Here is a 15,903-nt window from a genome sequence, read left to right as displayed (position 1 = left end):
AATTCTGTCTCTCTATACACACGCTTGACACCCATCTCAAGGGCCTCAATATTTGTCAAGACTTCTGAGGCCACTACCAAATATAAAACATTACAATACAGTAATTATACTGTAACTCATTACCATGTTGTGCCTGCTGTCATCTATTGCCTGGAGTAATTCACCCACCATTGTACAGTAGCTGTTATAAACTATGGAAATCCCTGGACTACAACTCCCAGAATTCCATAGGATGGGCTCATGTCTATTAAAAAAGTGGCATCAGGCTATATCAAGCCAGTGTTGGAGATGGAACTGGATGTCAGCTGTCTGAGGAAGTGGACTTATCCATGAAAGCTCACATAGAAAAGCTTTGGGGCTGAGTTAGGCCTACTAGCTCTCAAGCTTCCTGTTCCTGCCCCAGTACAAGTTGGGACCTTTCTTTCTGAACAGGAAGCTTCAGCAGAGCTACGCCTAAATAGAGGCCTTTCTCCTAGTCAGACACATTTAGCTGTCCGTTAGGCAGAATCCTTGGAATGGAGAATTATGGGTTTTGCAGTCCACAAACCTCCAAAAGCCTATCCTTAATATATATTTTTCATACTTTATTATAGTATCAGGAAAGGATAACAACTTGTGCATCTTTTATTTAACACTTTAATGTTTCCCCATTTGTTCTATTAGCATATCAGGGCAGTGTACAACTGCAGTACTGTATCAAAGTACAAACAGATTATGCAAAAGGTAAAGGTTCCCCTTGACAATTTTTGTCCAGTCGTGTTCGACTCTAGGGGGCGGTGCTCATCCCCGTTTCCAAGCCATAGAGCCAGCGTTTTGTCGGAAGACAATCTTCCGTGGTCACGTGGCCAGTGCGAATTAGACACGGAACACTGTTACCTTCCCACCGAGGTGGTCCCTATTTATCTACTCGCATTTGCATGCTTTCGAACCGCTAGGTTGGCGGGAGCTAGGACAAGCGACGGGCGCTAACTCCGTCGCGTGGATTCAATCTTACGACTGCTTGGTCTTCTGACCCTGCAGCATAGGCTTCTGCGGTTTAGCCCGCAGCGCCACCACGTCCCTAGATTATGCAAAACAGAGATGAAAACAATACATAGGAAATTGTTCATATAAGGACATTTTTGCCTACGATGAAAACTGGTTCATTTGTTCATTTAAATCTCTCTATAGTACCATTTCCTAGGTGGCACGCTTAGAATCACAGAATAATGGAGTTGGAAGGGGCCCATAGGGCACAGATTCCAACCCCCAAAGGACAGATTATAAATAAAAAAATAAAATAAAATAAATCCTGTCCTGCATTTTATTATTTATGGAATGCATACCTCTCTTTTATTTCTAAAACAATACTATAGACCGAGAGACATTGTGGTCTACTAGACAGAGTAGTGGACTAGGCCTAAAGAGAACTGGATTCGAATCCCTGTTCAGTCGTGGTAACTGCAATGAGGGTTTGCTCCTTAAATATCTCACATTCACTGAGAACTCTATTCGATGCAACTTGATGGCATATAACAATACTATAAGCGATGGGTGTGGAGAGAAATTGTTAATTAAAAAAATCCAATTAACATAGTTTCACTGGTGGACTTCCCAAAGTGAAAGATGGGCTAAACTGTGAATACATCTCATGCTATATTTGAAGGGTTTTTATTTTTCATGTGTGTTTTATTGAATGAGAAGTGAGAATTCCCATATGACTGATTCTCCCCCCCCTTCTTAACATTTGTACTATTTTACTCCTATAAGTGTGGTGTAGTGAATAAAGCGATGGACTAAGATTCAGGAGACCTGGGTTCAAATCCCCGCTCAGCCACGGAAATTCACTGGGTTTGTAGAACTGGTAAAACCACACTTTAAATATCTCACTTACTTTACAAGCCCTATTGCCCTGTTTCCCTGAAAATAAGAAAGGGTCTTATATTAATTTTTACTCCAAAAAACACATTAGGGCTTATTTTCAGGAGATGCTTTATTTTTTTTCCATGTATCTTCTTCACAATGGTGGAAGGCAGGGTTTCACTTAAATGGGGCTTATTTTTGGGGTAGGGCTTATATTATGAGCATCCTGAAAAATCATACTAGGGCTTAATTTCAGGTTAGGTCTTATTTTCAGGGAAACAGGGTAGGAAGGTCACTGTAAGTCAGCTCCTACTTGGTGACACATAACAACAATGAGATTTATTTCAAGAAAAGGATTTTGGTTCCCCCTGAATCACCTTACACGCTAAGCATTGCGCAATTCCTTTGCTGTGTGCATGATCTGATACATGTATTATGTGCCACCAAGTCACTTCAGGCTTATGGCAACTCTATAAAAATCTCCAAAAGGTCCTATAATTATCAGCTTGTGCAGATCTTGCAAACTCAAGACTGTGGCATCCTTTCTTGAGTGGCTACGTCTCATATTATGTCCTCCTCCCTCCCTACTGCCTACTTTGATACTTTGATATTGAAAGGGGTCTGCATTTTGATTGAAGCCCTTTCCCACACTTTATACAGTTTCTCTCTTGTGTGAACTTTTTTTATGTCTAGTGAGAGCTGATTTAAAACTGAAACTTTTCCCACACTCCAAGCATTTATAGGGCGGCTTCTCCCCTCTGTGGGTTCTCTGGTGATAACTGAGGTTGCTCTTTTGACTGAAGCACTTTCCGCACTCCAAACATTTGTAAGGTTTCTCCCCTGTGTGGATTCTTTCGTGAGAAACAAGGTAAGACTTCTTACTGAAGCTGTTTCCACAGCTCAGGCATTTGTACGGTTTCTCCCCTGTGTGAATTCTTTGATGGCAGCTCAGACTCGTCTTTTGAATGAACCTCTTTCCGCACTCGGAACATTTATAGGGCTTCTCCCCGGTGTGGATTCTTTGATGAATAGTAAGATTGGTGCGAAGGCTAAACCTCTTCCCGCACTCCAAACACTCGTGGGCTTTCTCCCCGGTGTGAATTGTCTGATGGGAGATAAGTTTCCTTTTTTCGCTAAACGTCTTCCCACACTCCAAGCACGCATAGGGTTTCTCCCCTGTGTGAATCCTTTGATGCTTCGTCAGGTCTGTGTTCTGAACGAAGCTCTTTCCACACTTCAGGCATTCAAACGGCTTCTCTCCTGTATGAATTCTTCGGTGCCTCGTGAGGTCGGCGTTCCGGCAGAAACTCTTCCCACATTCCGCGCATTTATATGGGTTTTCCCCCTTATGAAGGATCTGATGGCAGCTGAGGCTCGTCTTTTGAATGAAACTTTTCCCACATTCCAAACATTTATAGGGCTTCTCCCCTGTGTGGATTCTTTGATGAGAAATCAGTTTTCTCTTCTCACTAAAGCTCTTCCAACACTCTAAGCACGTGTAGGGCTTCTCCCCTGTGTGAACGGTTAAATGGGCCACAAGGGTGCGTTTCTCACTAAAGCACTTCCCGCACTCCAGGCATGAATAGGGTTTCTCCCCTGTGTGGACCCTTTGATGTTTCGTGAGGTCCGTGTTCTGCCCAAAACACTTCCCGCATTCCAGGCACGAATAGGGTCTCTCCCCTGTGTGGATCCTCCGATGCCTTGTGAGTTCTGCATTGCGATAAAAACTCTTTCCACACTCCAAGCATATATATGCTTTTTCTCCAGGGTCAATTTTTTGGTAGGTGGGCTTTGTCTTCATACTAAACCTCTTTCCATATTCCAAGCAGTTACGTGATTTATCTGCTATGTGGAATTTGCAGTGAGATTTAAGTTTTGATCTGGAAATGAAAGGTTTTCTTTGCACTTGGCACCTACTGATCTCCCCTACTGCGCCTATTTTTTCCTCTACTCCATCCATTTTTTCCTCTACTGCACCCATTTTTTCCTCTACTCCATCCATTTTTTCCTCTACTGCACCCATTTTTTCTTTTACTGCATCTATTTTTTCCTCTACTGCACCCATTTTTTCCTCTACTGCATTTGTTTCTTCCTCCATTGCATCTGCTTTTTCCTCGACTGCATCTGCTTTTTCCTTGACTGCAATCTCATGGTAGTCGATGCCTTGAGAAGCAGTGATTTTATCTCTTCTTTTGTAAACAGCCTCTGTTTTCCTTTTCTGTTGTTTTCTACTTTTACACCTTTCCAGTGGTATCACATGTTGCTCGTTCTTCTCTGGTTCCAACTTGCCGCCATCTGTAATGAAGACAACAAGCCGGTAGAAAGTCCACATTCGAACCGGTGATCATATCACAGAACCTGAACTAACAGTTTTAATAAAGGGGGGAAACAGAATAAAGATGGGAGAGCATTTTTATCGCCCAACATTCTGGATAAACTACTTACTTTTTGGTTTTCTGCCAGAATGGTATGAAATGCAGAATGAATGATATTGGGCTTTATTTCATTATTCATTTTTTAAAAAATCCACTGTGCTGTAAGACGACAGAGTGTCAGCCTAGGGCGCAGAGTTCAAATCCCTGCTTAGTCACAGAAACCCATTGATGGGTGGCACTGTTAAATCCAATCCTTAAATATCTCATATACCTCAGCAACCAGATGGAAGTAATGTGACAATGCATAACAGCAGCGATGTGCCAGTAAGTTTAGGATAATGCTCCAGCTTCTTTCAAGGCCCAACTTAAAGTGTTGGCGTTAAATTTTGAAGCCTATGTCAGCCCTCAGTTTTTTTTTTATGCACCCCACAAATAACAAGGTGGCACACTGGGGTGGACGGTTAAAACAGGGCAGCGAACAGAGGGGAAGAGAGAATAATATAGTCCCTACAAAACAGTATACACCCTCCACCCACAAGGGAGTCTTGTGATGGAGCAACAGCCAAGCATTGGAAAAATATTCCTGGTTCTTGCTTAGAATAGGCGTGAGCGTGGGAGGTCAGATTCTTGCCTCTGATACTAAAGGGGGTCATGCAGGCCTACACATGGCCAGAAACTGCCTTTAAAAAAAACAACAGAAAGAGTCCAGGTAAGTACTTCCAGTTTTTGTTTTTGTTTTTAAAGTCTGGTGGATCTTGCCTGCCCCTAAGGCCTTGGTTGTAAATGGCCAATTCTGGATCTCCCCAGAAACTCAAGGCTGTCCGACTGGGGGGGGGGGAGGAATCACTCTATCCCTGGGGATCACACATATTATTATCGGTCAGAGACAGGAGAAGCCTTACCAAGAGAAACTGTGGTCTTGCTGCTCTCCTCCATCATTTCCTCCACAGGTACCTCTGGACAGATCCAGCACTCCAAAGAATTATTTATTCTCCAAAGAATAAAAGACCCTGGATTTAAAAAAGAAAAAAAATATATATCACCGGCGAAAGAAAACTATCAAATCCCAAAGTGAGTTGGCTGGGGCATTATATTGTGGGATTTAAACTTCTGAAGCTGAAGGAAAAGAGGAAGATCAGATACGAGAGGGATGAACTCCATAAAAGAAACCACGGTCTTGGGTTAGCAATTGCTGATCGGGCATGGCAGGGAGTGGTCGCCCAAGAACATCTGGGGACCCAAGGTTGGGAATCACTGCACTAAGTTAATGAGAGCCATCATCTTCATTGTTGCATGCATGCATCAACCGCTGGATGATGAATCAGTGCAACCGTTTCCTTGAACACATCCTCCACTGGTTTTCTTGGCTTTGCGGGAGAAAGAGGAGAGGGAAATGCTTCTTGCCATGGTAGCAGAAGGTCAGCTTGCAAGGGCTGCCTCCCTATAGAGTGCAATGGGGAGGGGGGTCTCCCTTGCACCTCTCAGCTCTTCCAACGCCACCCGGGAAGGGAGCAGCTCCTCCCCACTTCCCATATGGTTCTCCCCATTGACAGACTAAGCATCCTCCCCTCGGGGGGGGGTTCATCATCTCATGGCTCATCGCCCTCCCCAGCAGCCCCGGGGCTCCCCCGGTGTACAAAGAACGCGGCTCACCAGGTTTCAGAAGGCGGGTCCCAATGCGGGGCATATACTAGAGGGAAAGAGAGGTGCACTTCCGGAGAAAGAGAGAGGGGCGGCAGGAAGGGCCCCCTTTGGTAAGGAAGTCCCTCCCTCTCCAAATCCCTTTTCCCTTCTAGGAACCCAACGTATCTTCAATGCGTTTAACTCTTAGAAGGACAAAGTGTTTCTCCTTTCTTGAAAGGAGGGAGAGAAAAAAGTCAACCCTTCATTGCACAAAGTTTTAAAATAAGATTACTGATCAAAGTCGCCCTGGCCTTGTTATTTATTGTTGGTACTTATTGGCTTATTAAATGAATTTTTTATTTAATAAGCCGATAAGACCTCAACAGATGGGAAACTCTGACATCTGATCGTTCAGCCTGGAGGCAGGCGGTACATCACGGCCTCTCCCAATTTGAAGAGACCCTTGCCCAGCAGGCCGAGGCAAAGAGGAAGTCACAAAGGAAGCAAAACCAGGGAGCTGGACAGGGGACAGATTGGATTTGTCTTCAGTGTGGAAGGGATTGTCCCTCTCGAATTGGCCTCCTCAGCCACACTAGACGCTGTTCCGAGTCCTCTGTTCAGAGCACGCTACCATAGTCTTTCGAGACTGAAGGATGCCTACTACCAACAATACAAGGCCAGGGCTAATAAATAACAAGGCCAACAATTTTTACTTATTAAATGAAATTTTTTGGCCCTTGCATGTTCTTTTCTTTTCCCAGAGTGGGAATTTTTAAGAATGGGGCACTTGTGCGTGCCCAGATCCTGGAAAACAATTCCCAGCATTCCTCATTGTTGGTTGTGTTGTCTAGGACGCATGGGAGTTGCAGTCCCAAAACACCTGGAAGGACGTCCTCCTGCCGACCTGCTTCTTACAACCTGTTTCATGGGTTTGATGAGATGCAAATGGAATGAATAGCCATATATATGGAGGAGAAACCTTTGACCAGATGAATCACAGAAAAGTGAAGTTGGAAGGGGCCTACAAGGCCACTGAGTCCAACCCACTGCTCAACGCAGGAATACCATCCAAGCCTATCTGCCAGTTTTTTCTTGAATGCCTCCAGTGTTGGAGCACTCGCCAACTCCTGAGGTCACTGGTTCCACCGTCGTACTACTCTAACAGTTAGAAAGTTTTTCCTGATATTCATCCGAAATCCTGTACCTTGAACCCATGTCCTGCACTCTGGGATGATCAAGAACAGATGTTGCCCCTTCTCTGTATGACAGCCTTTCAGATATTTGAAAAGGGCTATCATATCACCCCATATGAAGTCTGATTTAGTTGTAGTGAAGAAGGCAGGAGATCAGGAACCCTGAAGTCATGTGTTTCCACTTTCTAGCCCCTACAATGAAAAAATATTTTTTAAGTGGGACTTAGGACTGGCAGCAGGGCAGGTGTACAGGTTGGCTAGTGTGTTAGGCAAAATCCAAACAAACAAAAACAGCAAAAATGTTGTGTCTTAAAAGCTAACTCCTATATTTTAATGTGAGCTTTCATGGACAAGTCCACTTCATCAGACACAGGGAAACAAAATGAAAGAATAGATGAAATGTCAATTTCACAAGTAGAACGTTCATTCATTCGACTTCTGTACCGCCCATCTGGTTGCAAGGCTCCTCTTTACAATACAGTAAAACAATGACACATTTTAAAAAAAATCTCGAAAAAATAATGGTTATACAAAAGTCAAAGTCAAAATCAAAATACAACATACAATCACAAATAAGGAAAACAACATCAAGAGCAATAGCTCTAATTGAAAAGGTAGGATGGTGGAGCAGAAAGAAGCACTCAAGATTGCCACTGTGCTGTCATTCCAAATATTCTAAGTATTCTTTGGCTGTTACACCTCATATGAAACAATTTAGGGTCTAATGTTTGGTGTTTGGTCTAACAGGTTTATTTCAAGGTGACCCCTTTGTGGCTCAGACCCACTTCCTCTGATTTTAGTCTACAGACCCTGGTAAACTCAGCCTTTTTGCTAATTTTCCTTCATCCTCCTGTAAGCCAAGCCCAGGAAGGCTCTTTACCCTTGGCTCCGTAGGGGTTAAAAGCAACAGAAGGAGAGATTCCGAGAGAGAGAGAGAGAGAGAGAGGAAAGCGGAAGAGGAAGATCTGATCCCTTTCACCGGAAATGCTTCCCTACAAGTCCCTCCTTCCAATCTCAATGGGGGGGGGAAGAGACTTCGAAGATTCACTTTTTTCCCCGGGACTACAGTACCCATCCTTTTCCAGGCAGTGGTTAGGCTTTCGCGAATTGTAGTCTTAAAAAGTAACCTTTGCCCAAGTTTTGTGACGGGAGGGTATCCAGAGTGCCCAAGCTCTCTTTAAAAACAAACACAAAACTACAACTCCCAGAATCCCCAGCCAGCACGGCCAGTGCCTGGGATGATGGGAGTTGGAGTCCGAAAGCAAATCCGTGAAGAAGTTAAGAGATGTTGTGGTTTTGGGCTACGACCGCCGGTGGTCGTGCTGGCTGGAGATTCTGGGAGTTGTAGTAGAGGGATAAACAGAAGCTGTGGGGTGCTGGGTTTGCCCACCCCTGCCCTCAGGACTGGGCTGGCGGCTTGGCCTGAAAGGAACGGAGTTACATTCCAGAAAGGGGGAACGATCTTCAGAGCGAAGGCAGCTCCTCTGGAAAGCCTTTTCCTCCTCTCCCTGTTGTTTCTGCTTCCTCATGAGATCTAGTAAGCACCCTTTGCAGACTTTTAACGTGAAAAGTTATTTATTGGTTTCTAAATGGTTGCTTAATATTGTAAAAGCTTGAGGGGTTCCCCCCTACCCCCAATTAAAACGCTCGTATGTATCTGTTTTACTTCACTGTTATGAGCTCTCTGGGGTCCTGCCTTGGTGGGATGTAAAGAAAATGAATCACTCAATTAACACAAAGTGTCACCTAGCAGCCAGCATAGCGAAAATTCATTTGGTGCATCAGGGAGTGTCTTTACATAAGCAGGTAAGAAGAGCCCTGCTGGATCAGGCCAAGGGCCCTTTGAGTCCAGCTTCCTGTATCTCACAGGGGCCCTAACAGATGCCTCTGGGAGCACACGAGACAACTGGCTACCTCTCTCCTGATCCCCCTCCCCTGCATCTGGCATTTGGAGGTCCCTTCCTTTTAAGCCTGGAGGTTATACATCCCCATCATGGCTAGTAACCTGCAATGGACTTTTCCTCCAGAAATGTGTCCAATCCCCTTTTAAAGGCATCTGGGCCAGATGCCATCACCACATCCTGTGGCGAGGTGTTCCACAGACTAACAACCCGCTGGGTAAAGAAATATTGTCTTTTATCTGTTCTCACTCTCCCAACACTCCATTGGAGTGGATGTCCCCCTGGTTCGGGTATTGTGTGAAAGGGAAAAGAGCTTCCCTCTATCCACTTGATCCACCCTCTCCATCATTTTCTCTCTTTCTGCAGAGTGAGGTCCCAATATTTGGGTAAGAGATATAAAAGAGAAAAAAAATACAGATTCATTGATGATACTGCTGCATATCTCTTAAAATCTTTTCCCCATTTGTCAAATACCCTGTTTTCCCAAAAATAAGACCTAACCTGAAAATAAGCCCTAGTATGATTTTTCAGGATGTTCGTAATATAAGCCCTACCCCAAAAATAAGCCCCAGTTAAGTGAAACCCCGCCCTCCACCCTTGTGCAGCATTGTGCAGCAACCAGAATAAGACATGACTGTAAAATAAAACAGCCCCTGAAAATAACCCTAATGCCTTTTTTTGGAGCAAAAATTAATATAAGACCCTGTCTTATTTTTTGAGAAACACAGTAGTTTGCTGTTCCCAGAGCTTCCTCACGTCTTTTTGGACTACAGCCCAACATGTGTCATTTGCATGGGCAATAACATTTCAAGGCTTTTAAGACCATTTTTTTTTGGGGTGGGGAGGGGGCATATCTCAACTGAAAGGACCTTCCCACCGCCCCATAAGAGAAAAAGAGAGACATATACACAGAGGCTGGAAGCTAGATTAACAGAAGAGCTATCATTAAAACATGCCTTTTGCTACCCTGTAATGTTCTGTGAGAGAGATCTAGACCAGTAGTTCCTAACCTTGGGTCCCCAGATTTCCTTGGACTACAATGCCCAGAAATCCTGGCCAGCACAGCTAGTGGTGACGGCTTCTGGGAGTTGTAGTCTAAGAACAACTGGGGATTCAAAGTTGGGAACCACTAATCTAGAGTGTGGTTTCCCAATCTGTGTTGTGCTTCTCTTATTCCTTTTCTAATCATCTCCTTTTTCCATCCCTTGGGTTCTTGATCTTTTGGATGAGGAATCTGTTTGAGGTAGTTGGACTTCGAGGAGTTTTATTCCAGAAACATCTGGGAATCACTACTCTTGATTGATAGGTAAACTTTTCATGAAGATTGTGGAATGACCCACGTTTGTTTCTAACTGTGCATCTCCCTAGAATTTTTCCAGCCTGGAAGACCACTATTTCATCACAGAATGTCACAGTTGTTGTACAGTTGTGCCCCGCTTTACGATTACCCCGTTTAACGATGATGAATCCGCTCATGATGATGTTTTTGCGATCGCAATTGTGATCGCAAAACGATGGTTTGAATGGGGTTTTTCCGCTTTGCGCTGATTGATTTCCTGCTTTGGGAACCGATTTCCGCTTTACGACGATCAAAAACAGCTGATTGTCAGGTTTCAAAATGGCCGCCGGGTGAAGAAAATGCCCCCCCGCTGTGCTTAGGGACAGATTCCTCACTAAACAGGCATGGAAAATGGCTGCCCCTATGGAGGATCTTCGCTGGACGGTGAGTTTTCAGCCCATTGGAACGTATTGAACGGGTTTCAATGCGTTTCAATGGGCTTTTTTATTTCGTTTTACGACGTTTTTGCTCTACAGCGATTTTGTTGGGGCGAATTAACGTTGTCAAGTGAGGCACCACTGTATCAGGAAAAGAAGTGGAATGACATGTCCCATCTCTGTCCAGCAGAGAGGAGCTTGATAAATCCCGTTTGGTTTCCCTCAGCATCTTAAAGGGTGACAGAATCAGCCTCCCCGTTGATATTTTTGAAGGTGGTTTCCCTCAACCAGAGCCGGATTTTATTCTCCTCCATTCTCCCTGTCAGGGAATGTGGGAGAATAAAAGTTCATTGGGTTTGTTCCTTGATTCAGAAATCTGTTTCTCCTGCTTATGGTTTCTCCTCTCTTTTGAACAGGAAAAATGTCAGAGAGACGAAGCAAAAGAGGAAGACAGCAAGCGCCGGAGGAAACAGGTGATGGTACAGATGAGGAGAACGGTGTTGTGGATCGAGATGGAATGGAGAAGCTGGCAGGAGATCAAGTAGATGAGAAAATGGACGAACCCATGCCTTGTGGGGTGGAAGTCCATCAGAAAATACCCAAAGGAGAACAAGGCAATGAATGCCCTGGGTGTGGGAAAACCTTTGCCCGTAAATCAGCACTTGATAGCCATGTAAAGGTTCACAAAGGGGAGAAAGCGTTTATGTGCCTGGAGTATGGAAAGAGTGCCAGTCATTCTGCAAGTCTAGCTAGACATCACCACAGAGGCGAGAAGCCCTTCGAATGCCAGGAGTGTGGGAAAACGTTTAGCCTGAGAGGAGGGCTCACTGCCCATGAAAGAATCCACTCAGGGGAGAAGCCGTTCAAATGCCTGGAGTGTGGGAAGCGTTTCAGTCAACAGGGAAACCTCGTTACCCACCTCGGGACCCACACCGGCGAGAAGCCCTTTGAATGCCAGGAGTGTGGGAAAACGTTTCGACTGAGAGCACAACTTATAAGCCACGAAAAAACCCACTCGGGGGAGAAGCCATTTACATGCCTGGAGTGTGGAAAGAGTTTCAGCCGACGGGGAAGCTTTGCTAGACATCACCAGACCCACAGAGGTGAGAAGCCCTTCGAATGCCTGGAGTGTGGGAAAGCCTATACGCTGAGGGAAAGTCTTGCTACCCATGAAAGGATTCACTCAGGGGAGAAGCCGTTTACGTGCCTGGAGTGTGGGAAAAGCTTCAGCCATTGCACAAGCTTCGCGAGGCATCACCGGACCCACAGAGGCGAGAAGCCCTTCGAATGCCTGGAGTGTGGGAAAACTTTTAGACTGAGAGAAAGCCTTACTCCCCATGAAAGGACTCACTCTGGGGAGAAGCCGTTTAAATGCCTGGAGTGTGGGAAAAACTTCAGCCATTGCACAAGCTTTACTAGACACCACAGGACCCACACCGGCGAGAAACCCTTTAAATGCCGGGAGTGTGGAAAAGCCTTTGGACAGAGAGGACATCTTGCAACCCACGAAAGAATCCACTCTGGGGAGAAGCCGTTCAAATGCCCAGAGTGTGGGAAGAGTTTCAGTCAACGGGGAAACCTTGCTGCCCACCGGAGTACCCACACCGGCGAGAAGCCCTTTGAATGCCTGGAGTGTGGGAAAACTTTTAGAGTGAGAGAGAGTCTTATTACCCACGAAAGGGTTCACTCGGGTGAGAAGCCCTTTGAATGTCAGGAGTGTGGGAAGAGTTTCAGTCAGAGTACAACCCTTGCTAGACACCACAGGACCCACACCGGCGAGAAACCCTTCGAATGCCGGGAGTGTGGGAAAACCTTTAGACTGAAAGAAAACCTTACTATCCATGGAAGAATTCACTCAGGGGAGAAGCCGTTTGAATGCCTGGAGTGTGGGAAAAGCTTCAGTCAACGTGCAAACCTTGTTACACATCATAGGACCCACAGAGTCGAGAAGCCATTCGAACCCCCAGATTGTGGGAAAACCTTTGACTAGAGAGCACCTCTTAACGATCCATGAAAGAATTCAGTTTGGGGGAAGAAGCCATTTTAATGTCTGGAGTGTGGAAAGACCTTTCAATCGAAAATATTCATCGCTGCTCATCAAAGAATTCACAGAGGGGAGAAACTATGCAAACCTACGGCACATGGAAAGAGCATTAATCAAATATGAGACACTTGCTTGGCAGTGTGGGAAAATCTTCCATTCGGGTGATATACTTAGTAAACGTCACAGAACCAATTTTAATAAATCATTTATTTCACACCACAAGTTTCAAAGTATAGTAAGACCCTCTTATCTGCAGGATCAGTATCCGCTGATTCACCTACCCACAGTCCGAAAATATGAAAAATACAGTGGTGCCTCGCATAAGGAGCGCACCGTACAACGATGAATTCGCATAGCGATCCCTTTTTTGGGATCGCTAATGCGAAGGCATACCGGCAGAGTCAATGGGCAAAACTCGCATTGTGAGGGCGCGAAAATGGCTGCCGGATGGGGGAAACTTCGCTAAACGGTGAGTACAGAAGCCATTGGAACGCATTAAACTAAGTTTAATGCGTTCCAATGGCATTTTCCGTTCCGTTTAGTGATGTTTCCCCATAGCGACGGTTAATCTGGAACGGATTAACCTCGCTATGTGGGGCACCACTGTACTGTAATCAGAAAAATCTCCAAAATATCTTTTTTTTACAATGGAGTTACCAGAGTTGCCGCTAGAGGGCACCAGAGACCATAGTATGTATAGCATGAGCTATTATAATAGTGTTGTCTATAATCCACATTTTTCAGTATCCGTGGTGGGGCTTGGAACCAATCTCCGACTGATACAAGGCTCCTACTGTACTTAATTTTAGGGGAGTTTTCTGCACCCCCACAATTTTTCAAATACTCTTAAACAGAGAAAGTATCAAACCTTGACAAGTATGTGCCTCTGTGTGTCAGCATGTGTGTGAGAAAAAAATCACGATACGTGCATATATATGAATGTCTACTCGGGTAGGTATAAATCCTGCTTTCTTCCTGAAACGGAGCCATTTTGCCCTACAGCAAAATGTTGTTGTACCACTTGTGAGGTTTTATTCATTTGAAATACAAAGTGTATTTATAATACTTTTATAGTGGAATCACAGTGCCCATGACAGCATCCAAGTATATTGTTTATATCCAGTTTGATTAAAAACATATGATTATCATCCACAAATGCTAGTAATAAAGCCACATGGCGGTGAGGAGGACTGTTTCTGTATTGGATTAATGCATATCAGGTCATATTTTTTGGGAAGAATTGTTTTGCGCTCTGTTTATGACAACCCTTTCTAGATATAGGGGATACATAGAAATGGTTTTCCATTCCCTTCTGGAAGCTTCCTGGGACGGTGCCGCTTGCCCAAGGCCACTCAGGCTGGCTCTTCTCCCAGAAGGTACAGGAGGGAATTGTATTTCCAACCTCTGCCTCCGCAACCAGAGACCACAGAGCGATCCAGCCAACCAACAAGTCTTGGTTAACCCTAAAATGCCATTAATAAGCGGGGACAATTACATGATAAAAAGTCCTGAGTTTTTTTGGTGATATTTCCCAGAATTTCCAAAGCAGGTTGGCAGATTCTGGAAGCTGTAGCTCAAAAATGTACACTTTTCTGAGGATCTGGTCCGTGCGCCCTTTTAAGCTAGGTGATGGATTTCTGTGACATGTCATATTTTTTCCTGCACCCTATGTTTGAACTTATAGGTGGGTTTGGACATGTTTATGAGTAATCTGGTGAGATAGGCCCGTTTATTCATAAACATGTTCTAACTTGCTTGAAGGTTCAGGAATACAGTAGGTTGCAGAGAAAGTATGAAATGTCATAGAAATCCTCCCCCTGGTGATAACATTCTGTTGCTTCCTCTTTTCTTTCCCAGATGCAACGTCTGATGGACATCACCCAAGTTCTCCAGAAGAAGATGGCTCCATGCCTGGAACATTTAAATTTTGGCTCCGTTTTCACCACATTTGTCTGGTGGCAAGCAAGCCATGAGTTCACAGGTAGCTTTTTTCTACTTAGAGGATTTCTCTCCTGAATGAATTAGCAAGGGTCTGGTCAGCCAAGACTAGAAGCAAAAGATGTTTCTGATTGGGTTCCATGTACACATCTAATCTCCTTCAACAATACTGGGATGAGTCACACTGGACCTCCATGTAGTTCAAAATCCGTGTATACGAGATTACGCTCCCCCAAAAAGAAATCACAAAGCATAAACAATTGACTCTCTCTCTCTCTCTCTCTCTCTCTCACACACACACACACACACACACACACACACACACACACACACACACACACACAGAGAGAGAGAGAGAGAGAGAGAGAGAGAGAGAGACCATATTGACACCTTTTGTGTTGGATTGATGGGGTTCTGAGTGGCCAGAAGCACAATATTTATTGAATATATATTTATTTAGTGGAATAATTATTTGTTGGGGAAAAAATCCATGTATAAATAAAACTGTGCTGTTTAAATTAACGCAGTTCAAGGGGAAAGTGTAATGCTTTATATAACTCCTTAGAATTGCTGAGCTGGAAGGGATTCTATAAATCGTGAAGTTCAGGCCCTAGTGGGGAACTGAACTCGGTGGCCCAAAGGGTCACTTCCCGCTCGGCGGTTCTAAGATGATGATGATGTGCCCAGAAGAGATGCAACAGAACCTCGTAGCACCTTTTAACAAATTCCCTTTTGCCTAAACTTTTGTGTGTTGTAGCCTGCTTCTCCAATAGACTTGAGTATTGTTTCAGCAAATGAGATATCTTTTCTCATGAGATTACATGCCCTACATCTGAAGAAGCAGGTTGCAGTCCACAAACCCTCGGGTGAATAAAACTTTGGCCAGATTCTGACTGGAATCGTGGAGCGTAAACGAACAGTCACACAAGCAGGGTGCATAATCTTCTGGCTATCATGTGCTCAGACATGGCTGACAGCCCACAAAATGTCAAAACGACTGCCTTTCTAAACATATCATTTTTTCGCCACAGAATTTCTGGCCTTGGTTTGGCTACAACTGTGGCCAAATAAGGCGTCTTAGACTATACACTTCCCCACTGGCTAGCTAGGGGATGCTGGGATTTGTAATCCAACACCGAGACTACTATTTTAAGATGTTAAGAGCTCCATGGAAGAATACCAGGGTGACAATGGTGGGTGTGGGGGCGAGGGAGAGCTATAACAATGGCTCGGAAGGTTCTAGAACAGCGTCCCAGAGGTGCCAGTTGAAA

The 15,903-nt window shown here is 44.6% G+C and overlaps 2 protein-coding genes across 2 annotated transcripts; one reads left to right on the top strand and one right to left on the bottom strand.

The window, feature by feature from the left end:
- Positions 1-606: 606 nt before the first annotated feature.
- On the bottom strand, positions 607-5,961 carry LOC110090646 (uncharacterized). The gene is given in 4 exon segments (XM_072988515.2): positions 607-2,526; positions 2,528-4,137; positions 5,120-5,227; positions 5,871-5,961. Coding segments are annotated over 4 exon segments (1,845 nt in total). The 5' UTR covers positions 5,905-5,961; the 3' UTR covers positions 607-2,433.
- Positions 5,962-6,700: 739 nt separating this feature from the next.
- LOC110090647 (uncharacterized) lies at positions 6,701-13,881 on the top strand. Its single transcript, XM_072988529.2, has 2 exons — positions 6,701-8,570; positions 11,067-13,881. The coding sequence occupies exons 1-2, from the start codon at positions 8,561-8,563 to the stop codon at positions 12,638-12,640; spliced, it is 1,584 nt and encodes a 527-aa protein (XP_072844630.2). The 5' UTR covers positions 6,701-8,560; the 3' UTR covers positions 12,641-13,881.
- Positions 13,882-15,903: the final 2,022 nt, after the last annotated feature.

Source organism: Pogona vitticeps, chromosome 2, assembly GCF_051106095.1.
Source record: "Pogona vitticeps strain Pit_001003342236 chromosome 2, PviZW2.1, whole genome shotgun sequence".
NCBI classification, from domain to species: domain Eukaryota; kingdom Metazoa; phylum Chordata; class Lepidosauria; order Squamata; family Agamidae; genus Pogona; species Pogona vitticeps.
The sequence above is the reverse complement of the archived record's forward strand: the minus strand, read 5'-3'. Positions and strand labels throughout refer to the sequence as shown.